The 17,565-nt window shown below is 37.9% G+C and overlaps 4 protein-coding genes across 7 annotated transcripts; 3 read left to right on the top strand and 1 right to left on the bottom strand.

The window, feature by feature from the left end:
* The first annotated feature begins 492 nt into the window (after window positions 1-492).
* Window positions 493-6,775, top strand: IYO (RPAP1-like, carboxy-terminal protein). Of its 2 annotated transcripts, none has more exons than XM_012981770.2 (10): window positions 493-891; window positions 1,091-1,985; window positions 2,186-2,313; window positions 2,420-2,583; window positions 3,170-3,275; window positions 3,362-3,625; window positions 3,698-3,886; window positions 3,975-6,125; window positions 6,208-6,420; window positions 6,548-6,775. In XM_012981770.2, exons 1-10 carry the CDS (start codon window positions 697-699, stop codon window positions 6,698-6,700), a joined length of 4,458 nt encoding a protein of 1,485 aa, XP_012837224.1. In that variant the 5' UTR covers window positions 493-696; the 3' UTR covers window positions 6,701-6,775. The 2 variants fall into 2 exon arrangements, with proteins under 2 accessions (XP_012837224.1, XP_088677884.1); XM_088821758.1 differs by having other exon boundaries at window positions 542-891; window positions 1,091-1,990; window positions 2,191-2,313.
* Window positions 6,776-7,469: 694 nt separating this feature from the next.
* On the top strand, window positions 7,470-9,600 carry LOC105957808 (F-box protein SKIP23). The gene is made up of 2 exons (XM_012981774.2): window positions 7,470-8,758; window positions 9,184-9,600. The coding sequence occupies exons 1-2, from the start codon at window positions 7,580-7,582 to the stop codon at window positions 9,208-9,210; spliced, it is 1,206 nt and encodes a 401-aa protein (XP_012837228.1). The 5' UTR covers window positions 7,470-7,579; the 3' UTR covers window positions 9,211-9,600.
* A 424-nt stretch (window positions 9,601-10,024) lies between these two features.
* On the bottom strand, window positions 10,025-12,941 carry ROPGEF1 (rho guanyl-nucleotide exchange factor 1). Its single transcript, XM_012981771.2, has 5 exons — window positions 12,333-12,941; window positions 11,847-11,963; window positions 11,228-11,757; window positions 10,797-11,150; window positions 10,025-10,703 (listed from the first exon to the last, which is right to left on the bottom strand). Exons 1-5 carry the CDS (start codon window positions 12,592-12,594, stop codon window positions 10,272-10,274), a joined length of 1,695 nt encoding a protein of 564 aa, XP_012837225.1. The 5' UTR covers window positions 12,595-12,941; the 3' UTR covers window positions 10,025-10,271.
* Window positions 12,942-15,308: 2,367 nt separating this feature from the next.
* On the top strand, window positions 15,309-17,519 carry LOC105957810 (coiled-coil protein). 3 transcript variants are annotated; one of them, XM_012981776.2, is made up of 3 exons: window positions 15,309-16,010; window positions 16,320-16,439; window positions 17,176-17,519. In XM_012981776.2, the coding sequence occupies exons 1-3, from the start codon at window positions 15,453-15,455 to the stop codon at window positions 17,188-17,190; spliced, it is 693 nt and encodes a 230-aa protein (XP_012837230.1). In that variant the 5' UTR covers window positions 15,309-15,452; the 3' UTR covers window positions 17,191-17,519. The 3 variants fall into 3 exon arrangements, with proteins under 3 accessions (XP_012837230.1, XP_088677854.1, XP_088677858.1); XM_088821728.1 differs by lacking the exon at window positions 17,176-17,519 and adding an exon at window positions 16,708-17,041 and having other exon boundaries at window positions 15,324-16,010; XM_088821732.1 differs by lacking the exon at window positions 17,176-17,519 and having other exon boundaries at window positions 15,325-16,010; window positions 16,320-16,466.
* Window positions 17,520-17,565: the final 46 nt, after the last annotated feature.

The raw sequence follows: 17,565 nt of genomic DNA, 5'->3' as shown, positions 1-17,565 counted from the left end.
TCTTAATTACTACTTTTTGTTATAGTTTTTAGAGTTTACTCCATGTTTAAATTGAGGAAACAAAAAAAATGTTAATCCTTGTTCTCATCCTTCTGGAATTGTGACACTGAAAAGGATAATTAACCACAAAAATACCGATTAATTAATTAAAAGTATAAATGCTCTCATAATATTTATTTACTTTCATAGTTTCATTACCTGACAACACCACTTCTTATAAATTCACAATTAAATAAAATGCAAAATTCCAAGCAAAAATGTGAATTTCACAAGAATTATCCAAAGTTTAGCTTAGCTCTCCATTAGATTAATCCACCAACAAAAAAAAAAAAAGATTAATCCACATAATTGAAATAAAAATAGAAGAAGAAAAAGCTTCAGAATATATTAAATGGCGGAAGCCCGTATGAGAAGAAAAGAAAAGACAAATAAATAAAAAAGGCCCAAGCCCATTTAGAAAATAATAAAGACGATGGGCTAAATCCACGATACGTCTCTCTCTCTCTCTCTCTTACTTTCTCTCTCCTCTTTCTTTCTTCTTGCCTTGCAATGCACTCGCAGGTTACTAGTGTTCTCTAGTCAAACTGTTTGCCATTGTTCCTTCACACTTTTCCTCTCTCCTCACAAACGCACAACACACAAGGTGCGTTTGTGTATTTCATTCATTTACTGTTCTGCGAAATAAAACGAATTAATATGAAGAAAGAGAATGGTGGAGGAAGCAAAAACTCAAAACCCACCCTCCAATTTGGTGGAGACGATGCTTCGCGGCTGGTCGGCGGGATAGTCGAGAAGGGCTTCTCAGATAACCCGCAAGGAGGTAGGCCTATCGCCCCCCCTCGGCCCTCCGTTCTGCCTTTTCCGGTGGCACGCCACCGCTCACACGGCCCAGTATGTATACTTCTCTCTCTTTTTCTTATATCTATTGTGTCCGGAAAAAAATCCTCCTGGTTTTTATTTTACCTCTGAATGGATTGTGGAATTAGCTATAACAACTTAACTTTCAAGTGTTAGATATTGTTATTTTTATTGGTTTTATTATTATTTCATGATCATTGTACTGAAGATAGTTGATGAATTGTTGTTACAGCATTGGGCTCCTAAAATTGGAGGCTCTAATGTTGTTAATGATAATGATTATGCGGGTAATGATAACCGAGAAGAGGAGGATTTTGATGGGATGGAAGTGGCTGCTAACATTGCTAATCCTGTACAAAGAAAAGAAAGGAAAGGCGTAGATTTTAGCCGGTGGAAGGAGATAGTGAAGAATAATGGTACTAAAAAGGAACCTGTCCGTGAAACGAAAGAGATTAATTCCGATAATTTAAGTAGGAGAGTCGCTGTTCCAGATGAAAATGTTATCGAAAAAAGGCAATGGCCACAGAATCACAGTCCTAAGTCGGAGGGAAGTAATGTTGTGGAGAAGCTGCCTACGTGGCGGGATGGTTCGAGTAAAGATGGACAAGTGGATTTAAAGATGAAAAGCATGCAAAAGTCCAAGGTGGCTTCTGGTTTTGCTGCACAAAAATTTGTAGGTGGGGAAGAAGTCGGTATTGAAAGTCAGATCGATGCCGAGAATCGAGCTCAGTTGTCGAAAATGTCTGCTGATGAAATTGCGGAAGCACAAGCTGAAATCATGAACAAGCTGAACCCGGAGCTGATAAATCTACTTAAAAAACGGGGACAAACCAAAGTCAAGAGGCAGAAGTTTTCTTTGTCAGATGTTACAGGCAGCGAAGCGGACAGTTTGCAGAGTGAGAAAAATCGGTCAAAATTAATTGAGAACACTATGTCTGACAAGCCTTTAAAAATAGTTACTACAGACACACTGCAAGATAAAGATGATAAAGCTTCTTCAAATATAAGTGAAGAAAACTGTAGCATGTGGGATGCTTGGAGTAAAAGAGTTGAGAGTGTTAGAGATATGAGATTTTCCGTGGAAGGAAAGATTATCCGCAGTGATTTTGCTCGTGTATCAGATGATGGTAAGGTTAAAAAAATTAGCTCATAACTCACTTTCAATTATTTGAAGATCTAATGCATTATTATTGTTATTATTTTTGATAAATCATACATCGATTTGCATACTGAAAAAGAAAAAAATAACTTGTATAGTAATATTCCGTCAAGCCCTATATTCGTGCCAAAAATAATGATATAGAACTGAAATGTCGTTTTTCTGTAGGTAAGCCATCATCAGAAAGTGGATACAGTGCAGATAATGTCTCCGAACGTGATTTTCTTCGAACTGAAGGTGATCCAGGTGCTTCTGGTTATACCATAAAAGAAGCAGTGGCCTTATCCAGAAGTGTGGTTAGTGAGAATTATTTATGAATCTTTTAGTGACTCATTCATATTTGACAACATCGATCGATGTGTTTAAAAAGTAATGATGGATTCTTTTGGGCACATGTTTCAGATTCCTGGGCAACGCACTATTGCTTTACATCTTATTGCAGCTGTTCTTGATAAAGCAATTTGCAGCATCTCGCAGAATCAAGTTGATTCGGAGGGGCCCGTTGACTGGGAGGCTGTTTGGGCTTTTGCTCTTGGCCCGGAACCCGAGCTTGCTTTATCATTGAGGTAAATGATAAACGCATCTTTGCTTTCTCTCATTATATTGACTTGCTTTTGTCTATCTAGTCATATGATCATTGAAGTATGAGGTTGTTAATATTTAATTTGTGATCTGACGATGTCTATCAAATCTGCGTGTTACAATGTCATCGTAACCTAAAACATACTTGCTGCTGTTACTGAAATCATTTTCTTTTTTTTCGTCATGTAATATCCTTGTTGGTATTAATAACATCTAAGCACACTTCAGGGTGTTTACTGGTGATTTGGTAATATTTTCGTTAGAATATGATGTTGATAGATTTTGTTAATTTGGAGGAGTTTGCTAAGGTTCGAATTACCCTCCGCTAATTTCCCTTTTGTAATTGGATTTGATTTTAATTAAAAATAATAATTCTAATTCTTGGAAAAAAATCTTGCATATATAACTTTCTTATTCCAGTTAGAACATATTAATAACGATGATTTAAAAAAAATATGATGTCTAGATGATGAAATGCACTGATTTCCGTGTTTTTTCCCGTTCTCCTTTTCCTCTTCCTTTTCCTTTTTCTTATTTATTACAAATAATTCTTGTATGTCCTCATTGTAGAATGTCCCTTGATGATAACCACAACTCTGTGGTGCTTGCTTGTGTCAAAGTCATTCAGTGTGTGCTAAGCTGCACCATGAACGAAATCGTATTTGATATGCTAGAGGTACATCTACATTTCCAAAGAATCTTCTTATCAGTCTTCGATTATCGAGTTCATCTTAGTAACTCGTGACTTCATTATTTCCTCAGAAGACACCAACTTACGTGGGGGGTGCTTGTACAGCTCCTGTATTCAGAACTAAACCAGATGTTAATGTCGGTTTTATTCGCGGTGGATTTTGGAAATATAATGTGAAACCTTCCAATATTCTTCATTTTCATGAGGAGGAATCGGAGGGTGACAAAGACGAAGGTGAACACACTATCAAGGATGATGTAGTTCTTGCTGGTCAGGATTTTGCTGCGGGTCTTGTTAGGATGGGGATTCTTCCTAGAATTTGCTTTCTCTTGGAGGTAAATATTCTGATTCATCAAATTGTCTAAATTAGAAAAAAATGATGAACTTATCGATTCCTGTGGTAACAGACAGATCCTTCTGCACCATTAGAAGAATGCTTAATATCTATATTGATTGCCATAGCAAGGCATTCCCCCACATGTGCTGCTGCAATTATTGACAGTGGAAAGATTGTTCAGACAGTTGCTAGCAGATTTGCCTCGAAAGAACAAATGGAGATAAACATTTGCAAGATAAAATCCGTTACTCTCTTAAAAGTAAGCAGCGCCTTCTATGTTTTAATTTCTTGCATCACTCTCTACATTTGATCTATTTAATCTAATTTTTCCGTTGGTGTTTTCGAAGGTATTGGCACAGTACGAGAAGAAGAATTGCTTATCGTTTATAAACAGTGGAATTCTCCATAAGGTGACCTGGCACTTGTACCGATATCCAAATTCTCTTGACCAATGGGTGAAATCCGGAGCAGAGGCTTGCAAACTCTCATCAGCTTTGTTGGTCGAACAATTACGTCTTTATAAGGTCTTCATTCGTTACGGATATTGCATTTCCGACTTTTCCAACATGTTCACTTCGTTATGCATGTGGTTGAGTGTCCCCACTATTGAGAAGCTAATGGAAAACGATGTGATGAATGAATATTGTGCCATCACAAAGGAAGTATACCTTATTCTAGAAGTTTTAGCCTGTAGACTTCCAAACTTCTATTCGGACGTACGAGAAAAAACCAAGGATGTTGCTGAAGAGAAAGAGACTTGGTCTTGGAGTCAATTTGGTTCCATTTTCGATTTAGCCCTCGAGTGGGTACAAGTAAAAAATATCGCACCTCTAACAAGACTCTTCAACTGCCAAAATAACGTCGGTGAAATTCGCAGTTTGCAAGATTCAGAAATAAATTCCTTGTTATGGGTTATTTCTTCTGTTCTGAATATGCTTTCCAGTGTGCTTAAAGCTGTGATCCCAGAGGATTTTACGAGTTTGCCCAATGGTCGTTTGTCATGGCTGCCAGAATTTGTTCCCAAGGTTGGACTCGAAATTATTAAAAATGGATACTTTAGGTTCTCTGAAAATGGTTCGATAGTTGATTATTTATGTCGTTTGAGGATTGAAAATGGAAGAGAATTGGCAATATCTTCTACATGTTGCATTCAAGGATTGGTCCGAGTAGTTGATTCTGTTGACAAGTTGATCCAGCATGCAAATCTCGAGATTCATCAGAAGCCATCTAAATTCGAGAGTGCACCAGAGGAAGATAAAATCCTTGCTAACGGGATACTTAAGTCATGCGCAGTAGAAGTACAATATTCGCTGACGAATTTAATGAAACAAATCATGAACAAATGGCAAAGCACAAAACCCGTTGAGATTTTCAGCAGGGGTGGTCCCGCTCCAGGGGTAGGTGTAGGGTGGGGTGCCTCAGATGGAGGGTATTGGTCCTTAAACACTTTGCTGACTCAGCAAGAAGCAAGATTGCTCGTTGACTTGCTTGAAATATCGGAAATTCCTCCTACGGCGCAAACGCTAAATTGTGCCCTTACAGCTTGTTTAACTGTGGGGCCAGGGAATAGTTCTGTCATTGATAAGTTACTGAACTTCATGTTTCGAGTTCCTGTTTTGAAGTATCTCAATCTTGGAATCGGAAAATTCCTTTCTGTCAAACAAGGATTCAGTCCTTTTAAGTGGGATTACGAAGAAAATGAATATCTTTTATTTGCTAATGCTTTGGCCACTCACTTCAGAAACAGGTGGCTGACTGTAAAGAAGAAACAAAAATCCACGGGCGAAAAAATTAACCACAAATCTAAAAAGAAAGACGCTCGTTTTCTGGAGACTATCGATGAGAATATGGATGAATCAAATCAAGAGTCGTTGTCTTCTTTGAAACTGGAGTGGGCTTATCAGAGATTGCCTCTTCCTACACATTGGTTTCTTAGTGCAATCTCCACAGTTAATTTTGTGAAGATCGATTCTACTGGAGAAACCTACATGGAGATGCCTGAGAACTTTCTAGAAGTTTCCAAGGCTGGGCTATTTTTGCTTCTAGGTATCGAAGCGATTCCTGCTTCGCTTACCTCTGAGTTCTTCTCTCCAGTTGAATGTGTTACAGTTGTTTGGAAACTGCATGCAATTTCTGTGGTATTACTTTCTGGAATGGGTGTTCTTGAAGATGAGAAGAGCAGAGATGTGTACGAAACTTTGCAGAATATTTACGGTAAAATAATCGATGAAAAAGAGTTGCATAAATCACTGCAATTTGAGTCGGAGATCCACAAGAATTACCCTACTTTTATTGAAACCCTAGTGGAGCAATTTGCTGCAGAATCTTACGGTGACGTGCTATTTGGGCGGCAAATAGCAATGTATTTACACAGATCGGTTGAGGCTTCTGTAAGGCTTGCTGCGTGGAATGGCTTATCTAATGCTCGTGCTCTTGAGCTTCTCCCTACTTTGGATAAGTGTTTTTCAAAAGCTGAAGGCTATCTCGAACCTATTGAGGTAATACGAAATAAAAAAAAATTGTTTATTATATAAAAATGAAAATTGTGATGATTATATAAGATAACGAGTGTTGGTGCAGGATGATGAGAAGATTCTGGAAGCGTATGTGAAATCATGGGTGGGTGGGGCCCTCGACAGAGCAGCGAAACGAAATTCAATGTCGTTCTCGTTGGTTCTGCACCATCTCTCCTGGTTCATTTTCGGGGATGTTGTAGGTGATATGCTCTCACTTCGTAATAAGCTCGTGAAATCCCTCTTACGAGACTACTCACGCAAACAACAACAACACGAGGTATGGTACCAAAAATTAAGCACGTGTAAAATGTGTGTGTGTGTGTGTGTGTGTGTGTGTGTGTTTCTTGGTGTAAAAAAATGTAATGAGAAGGAGAAATAATAATAAATATGTGTTTTGTTGACAGGGGATGTTGGTGAAACTGGTATGCTACTACAATAAATCCGACAGGGATTATGAGATTGAAAGGAGGTTGCAACTATTGAAACAAATTTGTGATGGGAATTTGGCTTCTGCGGAAAAACTCGAGTCTTGTATCAAATTAAATCATCTTATCTAAGTTGAGAATATTTTATCTTACAAAACAATGGAATTATTAAATTAAGTTGAATATATTTTATCTTATAATACTAAATATTAATACTGTAATATATGCATGAAATTTGTGTTGTACAAATCAAATAATTAGTTAATCAGTAATGTTTATTCCAAATCAATTAGACTCATAAACCTTAATACTTTGTTCGTCTAATGTTTACATTCTTGTTCAAATGTAAAATACATAACTTAGTTATTATATATATTTATTTAGGGTAAAATTACAAACAACTTTGAGGTATGATCAATTTATAAAAAAAAAAACCTCTTGTTTGGATAATTACATCTACCCTTCAACTATGATTTTTTTTCTTACGTCTCCACACTTATGGTGTCAAATGCAACATAATCATCTAGATTTTGTGGAATGTGGTCTAGTTTGTACTCGTTTTGTGTAAAAATACAGTTTCTGATGCACCACAATCTGATATATACAAGCCAAAAAATACATATTATGATCATCTTGCTTCAAAATATGGAGTTCAAATGGGATAAAACGGGTACATAAGTGATAATATTCCATATAATCTCGAAAATTCCACTAAATTTGAAACCGCAATGGTGGACGTGTAAGAAGATTTATAGTTGGGGTGGTTGTAATTACGCAAACAAGAGGGTTTTTTTTTGTAATTTAATCATACCTCAGGCGAGGTTGTAAATTACCCATTTATTTATTATTTAAAAAAAAATAAGAAAAAAATTAAGAAAAAAAACAAAATAAAAATTAACGAGGTGTTGTTTCATTTACGAAGCGCCTTCACAGCTGAGTGGTGTCATTTCTCTCAGCCCTAAACTGAATCCAAAACTGTTTGTTGCCTTTTCTTTGCTTCAATCTTCTTCAATGGCGGAATGGACTACACTTCCATCTGAACTCCTCCATCTCATCTCCCAACACCTCCCCACCTCAATCGATCTCCTCCGCTTCCGCTCTGTCTGCGCCACCTGGCGCGCCGCTGCTCCTCCACCACCCTCCGTGCCTATTCGATCCTCTATCCTGCCTAATTCCGGCATCTCCGACACTAGCTGGGGTTTTTACCTCTCCAAACGTACCGTCTATTATCTCGAATCACCTTCCACCGATCAATCATCGTGGATCATCAAACTCGAACGGGATAACCCCGCCCGGATGCATCTCCTGAACCCGCTCGATCGATCCCAATTCAAACCCTTGCCTGATAATTTTCCCAAGATCTTTAATTTCTTCGATTTAAGGGTTAAGGAATTGGGTGAAGAATATGCTCTTCAGTATATTAATTTTAGACCGATGGCGAGTTCGATTGGAGAGGCGGGGAATCTCTACATGGAAAAAGTTGCGGTTATGAACGATTCGTGTGGAGGGATTGTGCTTTTGACAATTCATGTATCTGGGAAACTGGTGGTCTACAAGCCTGGCGATGAGAAATGGAGTGTTATTGATGATCTACCTTCCCCTTATGATGATGTCATTCTTAGGGAAGGCAGATTCTGTGCGGTTGATAATACCGGTAGAATGGTTGTTGTGAATGTTGCAGATTTAACTGTGAGTGTTGTTGCGAATTCGGTTTTTGGCGGCGACAAGAAGTTTCTTGTGGAATTGAAGGGTGAGTTGTTGTTAGTCGATATGTATTTGAGCATTGGGCCAGCAGATGATTTAGGTTACAATGAGGGGTTCGAATTTTACGAGGAATTTGATGGTTTTATGAGTGAGAGGACTGTGAAGTTTGAGGTGTTTAGGTTAGACGAAAACGTGGGGAAGTGGGTAGAAGTGAGTGATTTGGGGGATACAATGTTGTTTTTGGGTGATAATTGTACATTTTCAGCATCGGCTTCGGAAATTTTTCGAGATAATAGCTGCAAGGGGAATTGTATATTTTTCACTGATCAGTACTGTAATAGGGAGGATGATGATGGGGTGTGGAAGATTGGTGTTGGGGTGTTCGATATGGAGAGTCGGAGTATTGGGCCAATTGATAATCACGTTGGTTACTCCAAGATGTTTTGGCCACCACCTGATTGGATTTATTCAACTGCATCTATCGAAGTAAGTTCTTGTTTATCCTAGTTTTTGCATTTGCTTTGCCAACTTGGTTCTTTATGCATTTCCATTAGTATTTGGGTTACCATGTCAATGCCATTGCTGATTAGCCTTGTGCACAGTGGCCAATTTATCTTGTTTTTAGTATTGAGTTCAATTCGGAAACACTTTTTCGATATCTTGAGATGAAAAGTTGAAGGAGTTCTAATCCTCTATTTGCACCAAACGTAAATGTTTGAATTCTAGTCCTGTATAGAAGTTTTCTTTAAGACTCCCTTTTGTTCTGAAAAGGACTGCTTTAACTACCTTGTAAGTAACATTTTTGCAATTTATGAGATGAAAAATATTGCCTCTAGCTGCCAATGGAAGATATTCAGGTGAAATGATTTCGAATGTTTGAGCTAACAAACTGAATTTGGCATCATATGCAGGCTGGGATGGATAGACTGAATATTTAACACTTGCAGAGTTTTGGAAAATCAGAGAGATTAATGGCCGACGAAGTCAATGAAATGTATTGATTAGTGACCAGAGTTTCTTTCGTTGCTGGCAGCTTGCGTTAATAAGGTAGTCATGGCTCCTATGGTGTGTGTCAGTGGTGCTGATCAACCTGTATGTTGCTGAACTATGAATTAAATTTGTGTTTCTTTTTCCTTGGTTTAGAACTTCTCTTCTTGTGTAATGTCCATGTCGTCATGATTGTTCTATTAAATCAAAGTTTAAGTACTACAACATTATCTTAGGAGATGATTTTGTGATATTTCTAAACTATTATGTCCTTTATTCGTTGTGAGCATCTTTTATTGACGCAATTTTCAATCTGAATTACATGCAGGTCTTCTTGTGAATTGTATTTTCTGGCTTTTATTTTCTGACAGTGTTTCTAATATTCTTCTGGGAAACTGATCGTTTGGTCTTGAGTTTGTATCTATCTGCTTGTGTTAGTACTCGACTTCAGTGATAAAGCAATTGATTAATTGTTGTGATAATATATTTGCTCCCCATTAGCTTAAAGATTGCAGCTAAGGAGATTGTTCTTTATTTAAATTTTACTACATCAAGAAGTGTATTATTCTTATTGTCTTCACGATAAATGCCCCATATTTTCAAGGATCGCGTTGCTATAGCTGCACGGTCTCGTTAATACTATACGTGTACAAGTGTGTATATATTTATACACGTGTATAACACAGTGAAATTCAACTAATATCACATAGAACAATGAAACTTATTAAGTGCAGGACTATCTGAGAAAGATTGCTAGGGAATGCGTATCAACAACCATGCCGAATACTAAACAAGATGTAGACAGTAATTAACAAGCTTACTCATCATCCCGTGCATACTTTAACTTGATAAAATGCAGAAGATAAATTAAGCCTAATGTATCTGAAAGAAACAATGGTCAAAACTTCAACTAGAGAACACCCTAAGCTAAAGCAAATATACAATATATATAGTAAATTGCCCTTTCCCTTTCCCTCTGTTTCACCCCCCCACAGTCAGATATATTAAACAATCAATCACGCTCCTGAGCTTCGCCTGGGACTCTTCTAGAACCAAGATTACCAGCATACGACCAGAGTTTATCCAAGTCAGCAGGCACAACTTTGTCGAACTTATTAACGTTCGGCATTCTTGTACTTTTGTTTAGTGGAGTAACAGTCCTTCTCGGGCTACTTGGCAAGGGCGGCGATGTACAGAATGTCGGTGTCGCAAATGGAGATGCGTAAGGTGTATGTTGAATTGAAAAGGGACTCGGTGACATCTTCTTTTGAACCGGCAGACCATTGAAACCCCCTCCCCTGTTAAAAATAGACATAGATTCTGCTGCTGCACAGCGCTTTGTGGCATCGTCTACATACAAAACATCATCAATCCTTGCAATTATGTTGAATGCTAAGCTCTCCATTACCCTCGAGTAGCATTCTAGAATTGAGTGCCCAACATCCTATAAGAGAAACCAGAAGACTTTTTTAAGACAGAGAAACTAGAACAGGTTTGAAGCAAAAAGAGAATATAAATTAATATAAAAAATAACCACCTTGTTATACTGAATTTTGCTCATGTCTAGTGCAGTTTGTGGGAGACCAGGGAAACGGTGCCTAAGGCTATGCAACAGTGTTTCAGCGCGTTGTGCCAGAGATTGATTCTTTTCTCCATCAGCACCAAAGCCTTTCATTTTACCACCCCATGTCTTACGTTTCGGTTTCTGAACATTGGGATGTTTCTTTTTTTCTTTCGTCTTCCACACATGCACTGCCGCCTCGATTCTATTTGCCACATCCACTGTGTGATGCTCTGACGACAAGTCCATGCAATCGAGAAGACATTCTGGTGCGAACTGATCAGCTGTTATGTAGCGGTAGATTATATCACCAAGGCAATCTTTTCCATTCTGCAAAAAACACATCTATTAGCCAACACAAAGATTATCGTGTGTATTAAATAAGCAGCCACAAAATATGAGATTACCTTGGGTAAGGTTTCCATGTATGCAGATGGAATGTCCATCTCAGCAAGAACATTGCCATTTATGGCCAGGGCAGCCTTGAGTATCTGATTTGTGCAGTCCCTGCACTGCTGCAACCTCTTCCTCGCATCTTCAGACAACCCCTTTCCAGGAACTTTAGGACAAGGAAGCCACCACTTCTCTTCTTGTCTAACTGAAGGCCTCCCACACATTACATCGGATGAATACTTGTCACAATCATCCACAACTATACCGCGATCAACATACCAAAACTCCGTATCTCTGAAGCCATCAAGAATGCTTATCAGCATTGCATCTAACTTCTTGAGCGCCGGCAAATTCATGTATAAATCAGAACGTGGTCTTGTTGCCATGATTTCATACGTGCCTCCGCCAGGTAAATGTTGCGTCGACGGAACGAGTTCCACAATTGAATCGCTCACAGATAAGAGCCACTCCATCTCTCTGCACCACATTGCCTTCTTCTGTGGAGCCATTGGCTCCAGCCTCCACAGTTCCCCGAATACAGTTGCTACAATTTCAATACAGGTTCACACAAAAATAATTAGACCATGTTTGCAAGCGGAAATCACGCGGACACGTAGATATAAAGGAAAATACCTGAAAGATTGGTAATAGCATTTGAAATAGCTAGTGCAGTACAAACTCCTTTACCCCCTCCAGACATGTCTTCACCAAGAAGAAGCTTCGCAAATCTTTCCTTCATCATGTCGATTTCTGCGAGTGTGCAAAGATAAAACCAATATTTCACAGAATTATTACGATATTCGGAAAAGCCTAAAAACAATGATAAATCTGTAACGCTAAGCCTACTGTCTGACTGTAGCATACACTATATCATCCGCGGGGCAAATTTACGTATAAAACAAAATGACGAAAAATTGCATAAAATCAGTGTAGGGAATTAGCAGATGTCCAACAGATCGATCGCTATTTCTGAGCTACACCTTAATTTCAATTAATTAAAACTGTATAGAACACAAATAATAGGTGACATTTTATACAGCATAGAACTATTTTGAGTATTTGCAGTAAATTTAGCATTACAAATATCCAAAAAAAAAATTGGGGGAGAGAAGTACAAACCAGATAAATCGGAACTACGTTTATGCGGCTTCTCATCCCAAACCACCACATCCTTGCCTCCGATCAAAGGGAAACTAAATGTCGGCGTCAACGGCGCCGAACTCCCGGCGGCGAAAGGAGAAAAACCGGAGGAAGTCGACGCGCCGCCCCTCTCGTCCTCATCTATGTCGCCATTCGAGCTCTCCGACTCGCTGATGTCAGCGCTCAGGCTGTAGCTACCACACCTCTCCTCACTGCCCTCCTCGGAAGACACACTCCCCATTGTTTGTCGATTAATTAAGATGAAAGCTAAAAAAATCAGAGGGAAAAATACAGAGATCGATCTCAGATGTACATTTCCGTCATTTCACACACAGAGAAGCAAGCGTGGTTGTACCGTTACCTGAAATTTTTGGGGCTTCAGATAAGAATGGTGGTGAAGAAGATGTAGAAGGTAGAGAGAGAGTGGGGAAAAAAGTAAAAGCAGACAATAATAAAAGCAAAGCGACAGGTTTTCTCTCACTCTACTCAACTCTTCCACCTTCCCCTTTCTCTCACTATATATGTATAGGTGTGTGTAATTATGAGGTAACGGCGTTAGCAGGGAAGGGGTAATTTTCTTCAGAACTTGACGACAAAGACGCTGCAAGACGGCGTTAACAGTAGTGGCTGTGTGTCTTTGCAGTGACTTAACGACGAAATAGGTCATTTTTTCCGTTACATGTCCCATTGCCACGTCGGCAGGCGCATTTGGACTTGTATTACTAATTTACTATTATACCACCTATGACCTACCAGGATTATGTAAATTGCGGCAATTAATATAAAAAGTCCATTTATTTACCGGGTAAAAAGTAGAATCAATAATTAATAAATAAATAAAAGTGACGAAAATACTGAAAATATGATCCAAGTCCCAACAAAATAATGAGAGGAGCAAAACTTATTTTATATTTTATATTCTTATAATTTTTTGTACTATAAAATTGAATTTGGCAAAAGATCTATCGAACCGATTGAACATGGTAAAATTCTATTTTATATTCATATAAATTTTTGTATTATAAAATAATATTTTATATTCTCAATAATATAGAATTTAATTCAGCAGAAATCATATACAAATTATACAGTCTGCAAGTATAGCTAAATTTAATTTTTGGGGTGTAAAAAAGAAAGAAAGAAAAAGGTTGAAGACTGCTGTGCATTTCACAGGAATCTGAGGGCCTTGCGTGTTAGAATAGATGAAACGGCGTGTTTTATTTTATTTTATTTATTTTTTAATTCGAAAAAAGTGAGAGATAATAACAAGCGGGAGTTCCCATGATAAGAAAGGTGAGGCTCCATTTCCGGGGCGTTGGATCGGAGGTGGGATTGACTCCCCTTTCTCCTTTTCTTTTTATTTGGGACTCATTATTTTGAAACTCGAAAAGATTCTATTAAAATAATGTAAAATAAAAAAATAAAAAACATTAATTTTAATGTAAATGAGCAAATTAAATGACTAGATTTTTGAAAATTTGAAAAAATGTGAAGGACAAACAAGAAAATGATAGTAGGGTGTACTTGAAGGTTATAATTTGGGCAAAGATGATGAAATGTGTCTGAACCCAGCCCCAGTTATGAGAGCCCTTTGATTCAAAATCAAGAATCAAATCATGTTGCTTTGATTTCTTGCTTGGGCATCAGATTTTGGCCACGTCACAAAATCAATTCAAAAGGTTTGACCCATTGACTTTTGATGGCTCATTATTTGGTATGGATTGGGAGTCACATGATTGGATTAGGGTTGCGTGTCTAGGTCCGAACCCCCTTAGGTCGGCTGGTCGGATGCACCTACTTCTTCGCCCCCTAGTTGGTTTGGTATTACTAGCAAAATTATTGGTTATTTTCAAATATTTTTTGTCAATTTTTTTTTCTTATTAAATACAAATTATTTTAAATGTTAATTCTCACGCATTTAAAAATAATAATTGAGAGGCAATTGGTGGGACTATTAATGACTATTGTATAGTTTGGTTTGATATTTTTAAATTATCATGTTGCTTGCACTCATGGAAAAATGTCTTTTTAAATCATACATTTATTTATTTTGGTTTGATTGTCAAATTCAATATATTATAAATGTAGATATGACAGCAACGTACTTTGTTTAATTTTTTTCCAAATGTTTATCAATTTTGGGAATATAATATCTAAAGTAATAAAATTTGTGATTTAATATGAAATTCAAAGACCCGCATTTGATGACCTAACAATTGGAACAAGCGAGACTATGTCAATTAAACTAGGTTGGATTAATTGAAAATATTTTTATCTATTGCAAAATACAAAAAAAATAAAAAAAAATAGTCACATACAAATTACTCATATTTAATACTCAATAATACTGCGTTGATTCACATGCATAATGAAGCCTATGACCTCATTGTCGTTCAACATTCTAATTAAATTTGCCTTAATTTCCGTGACTGGGCCGGGCCGGGCCTACATGTGATGCAAGCCTCTTTAATATTTTAATGGCGTCTCTACTCTATATTTCATTGTTCACATTTCATCACCAAGCCCGAGATTAAAATAAAGTGGACTTTTCTCTCCATTAATTAAAAATCTAGTGACAAATTTTCGTTGCTTTTGCACGTTTTTGCATGTGATTCACTTGACCAATGATCAGGGCTCGAACCTTATCAATAGATAAGTTAGAAAAACTTAATATATATATTTTTATATTAAATTAAAAAAAAATGTAAAATACAAAGGCAAATATGGGTCTGACAATAGTGTGGGCCCAACTCGAGAGATAAAACAGTGTAAAGTGTAAACAGTAAAAGTAGAATTGTACTATGTGGGCTTAAGCCCATAATGTAGGCCCAGTTTTTAACTGTTTAACTTTTGGTTTTCATACATAGAATTAGAGTGAACAGTAAAAGTAGAACCGTAAATATTTGGGGTTCGGCCCAGAATGTAGGCCCACTTTCGACCCCTTCCCCTCTTTTTAGTCGGTGAACGATTTAACTACAGAGATAGCTTCTATTCAATCCCTTGCTCCGTTGAATAACCTAATTCCCAATTTTTTCAAGACAAATTTTTTTTTCGTGATTCATTGTGAAATTGCAGAAGCAAAGGAAACAGTCGTTCAATATGCCGAAAAAAATGGGAACGAACAGCAAAGCCGAAGCAGCTAGGGTTAGGAAAAACGTCTCCGAAGCCGATCGCAAAGAGCGCGAAACCAGGGAGAAAGAAGACAAGTACTGGCGCGAGGCCGAGGGAGACAAACCGAAAGCTGCCAAGAAACGAGAAGAGGACGCCGAGAAACGGGCTGAGGCGGCGGCCAAAAAGGCGGAGGCGCGCCGGTTAGCTGAGCTAGAAGAACAGGAACTGGAGAAGAGTTTGAAGAAGACGGATAAGAAGGCAATTAGGGTGGCGGCTCCCGTGCCGAAGGTGACTGAGGTGGAGCTGCGGCGTCGGAAGGAGGAGGAGCAGGCGGCGTTGCAGCGGCGGGTGGAGGAGGATAAGAAGAAGAAGAATCGAACGGCGGACGAGGAGGAGTACGAAAGGATGGTGAATGTGGTGAATACTAACCGTGATGATTCTATCATTGAGGCCAGGTCGGTGGAGGAAGCTCTTGCCAAGATGACGGTGGAGGATAGTTTACCGGTGGATAAGCACCCGGAGAAGAGGCTCAAGGCTTCGTTCAAGGTACAATTTTTATGTCAATTTTTTCTCGAGTTTTGTTTTCATGTAATTTTAGTAGAGAACTATGTTTGTTAGCCGTTTTAACTGTATGTTTCACAAACGTAATTAGGTGAAGTTTACGATTTGCCTTTCTTTGTATTCGCATGTGTTGATATTGAATTAATTCTGTGGTGCATTGGCTGATTCATTTTTTTACAGACTGCTACATCATTGTGTACTTTTATCCCGTCGATCATATGATGGTTTTGGCTTTTGAAGTTAGCTTGTGCATTGTAGCTTTCCATTTTTGTGATGAACCTTTATATTTTGCAGGCTTTTGAAGAAGCTGAGCTTCCAAAGTTGAAGGAAGAGAAACCAGGATTGACGCACACTCAATACAAGGACATGATTTGGAAACTCTGGAAGAAATCTCCAGACAACCCCCTTAACCAGGTGGGAAGCTGATTTACATTGCATATGATTATTACGCAAGCTTGCCTTTTTGGTCTTAATAATAAGATGCAGAAGATTAAGCTCGATTAAAATATTTTGTCTACTTTTTGTGTCTCTGAGTTTTTGATATCTTAACCTCAGTTGAAGTGGGAAGCCTTTTTACGATAGATCTTGCATGGACCCATTAGTTGTTTTTTGAAAAACGTACTTCCTAAACCATGTTTAAGGTGACCACTCGCACTGATTAAATTATTTTTTGTTCATACAGGGATTTAAAATCAGTTATAACAACGAGAGGCTTTATATACATTTGTTAAGGGAGAACAATGAAGTTATTGCTGCATTGACATGGTCTTAAAATTTATTTAGTAATGGCCAATTTTCTGATTGACTTTGATGCAACTGTGATCGAAGTTTGAACAGCGAACTTTACATCCACTCATTGCCTTTTTTCTGAGAAACTCTTCAGAACAAAAAAGAAGGATATTATTTCTGTGTATTATCTAGAGTGCTTAAAAACGCTGCCTTCTTCTCTAAGTAGCTCTTTAGGTGTTACTTCATTTTGTTTTTTGATCTCCTTTATTGCGAGCCTTCTACACCTTGAACTTTCAGATGCTGATCCATGCTCCTTTGACAGTATACAAAACGTTTTGGTTGCTTTAGTTCTCTTTGTTGTTATTTGTTATGGAGTTATACTTATAACACCATCCGGTTTCATCGGAATTTGAATATGCAGATTGCAGATAAGTGAGTGCATCTTTTCGTGAGAAGCAGAATTGTGGATAGTGAGCTCTGCAGTTTCATGTCTATCTGAGTATATAAATTGACGATTGTGCAAGACAGCCTGGACCCATGCTTCTCTCATCTCGGGGCTGAGATGATACACCCTACAATCTAAATAAGACCCGTGTACGATTATATCAATGCATCGAAAGACACATTTCGTTTTGGCAGTAAATCTGCCTGCAATCACATTTATTCAGCTTGTAAAATAAATATGTGATTTCAGTGTGGAATTTTTTTTATTCATTTTTATGTTTAGGACATGAACAATTTTTACTTGATGGTATTGACTGAAAAGGATTGGTGTTGCTTCTTTCTTGTTTATATGTTACTCAAACTCTTG

This window comes from Erythranthe guttata, chromosome 2 (genome assembly GCF_056151865.1).
Source record: "Erythranthe guttata isolate IM_541 chromosome 2, IM_541, whole genome shotgun sequence".
Taxonomy (NCBI): Eukaryota; Viridiplantae; Streptophyta; class Magnoliopsida; order Lamiales; family Phrymaceae; genus Erythranthe; species Erythranthe guttata.
This window is presented reverse-complemented; position numbering and strand designations above follow the sequence as displayed.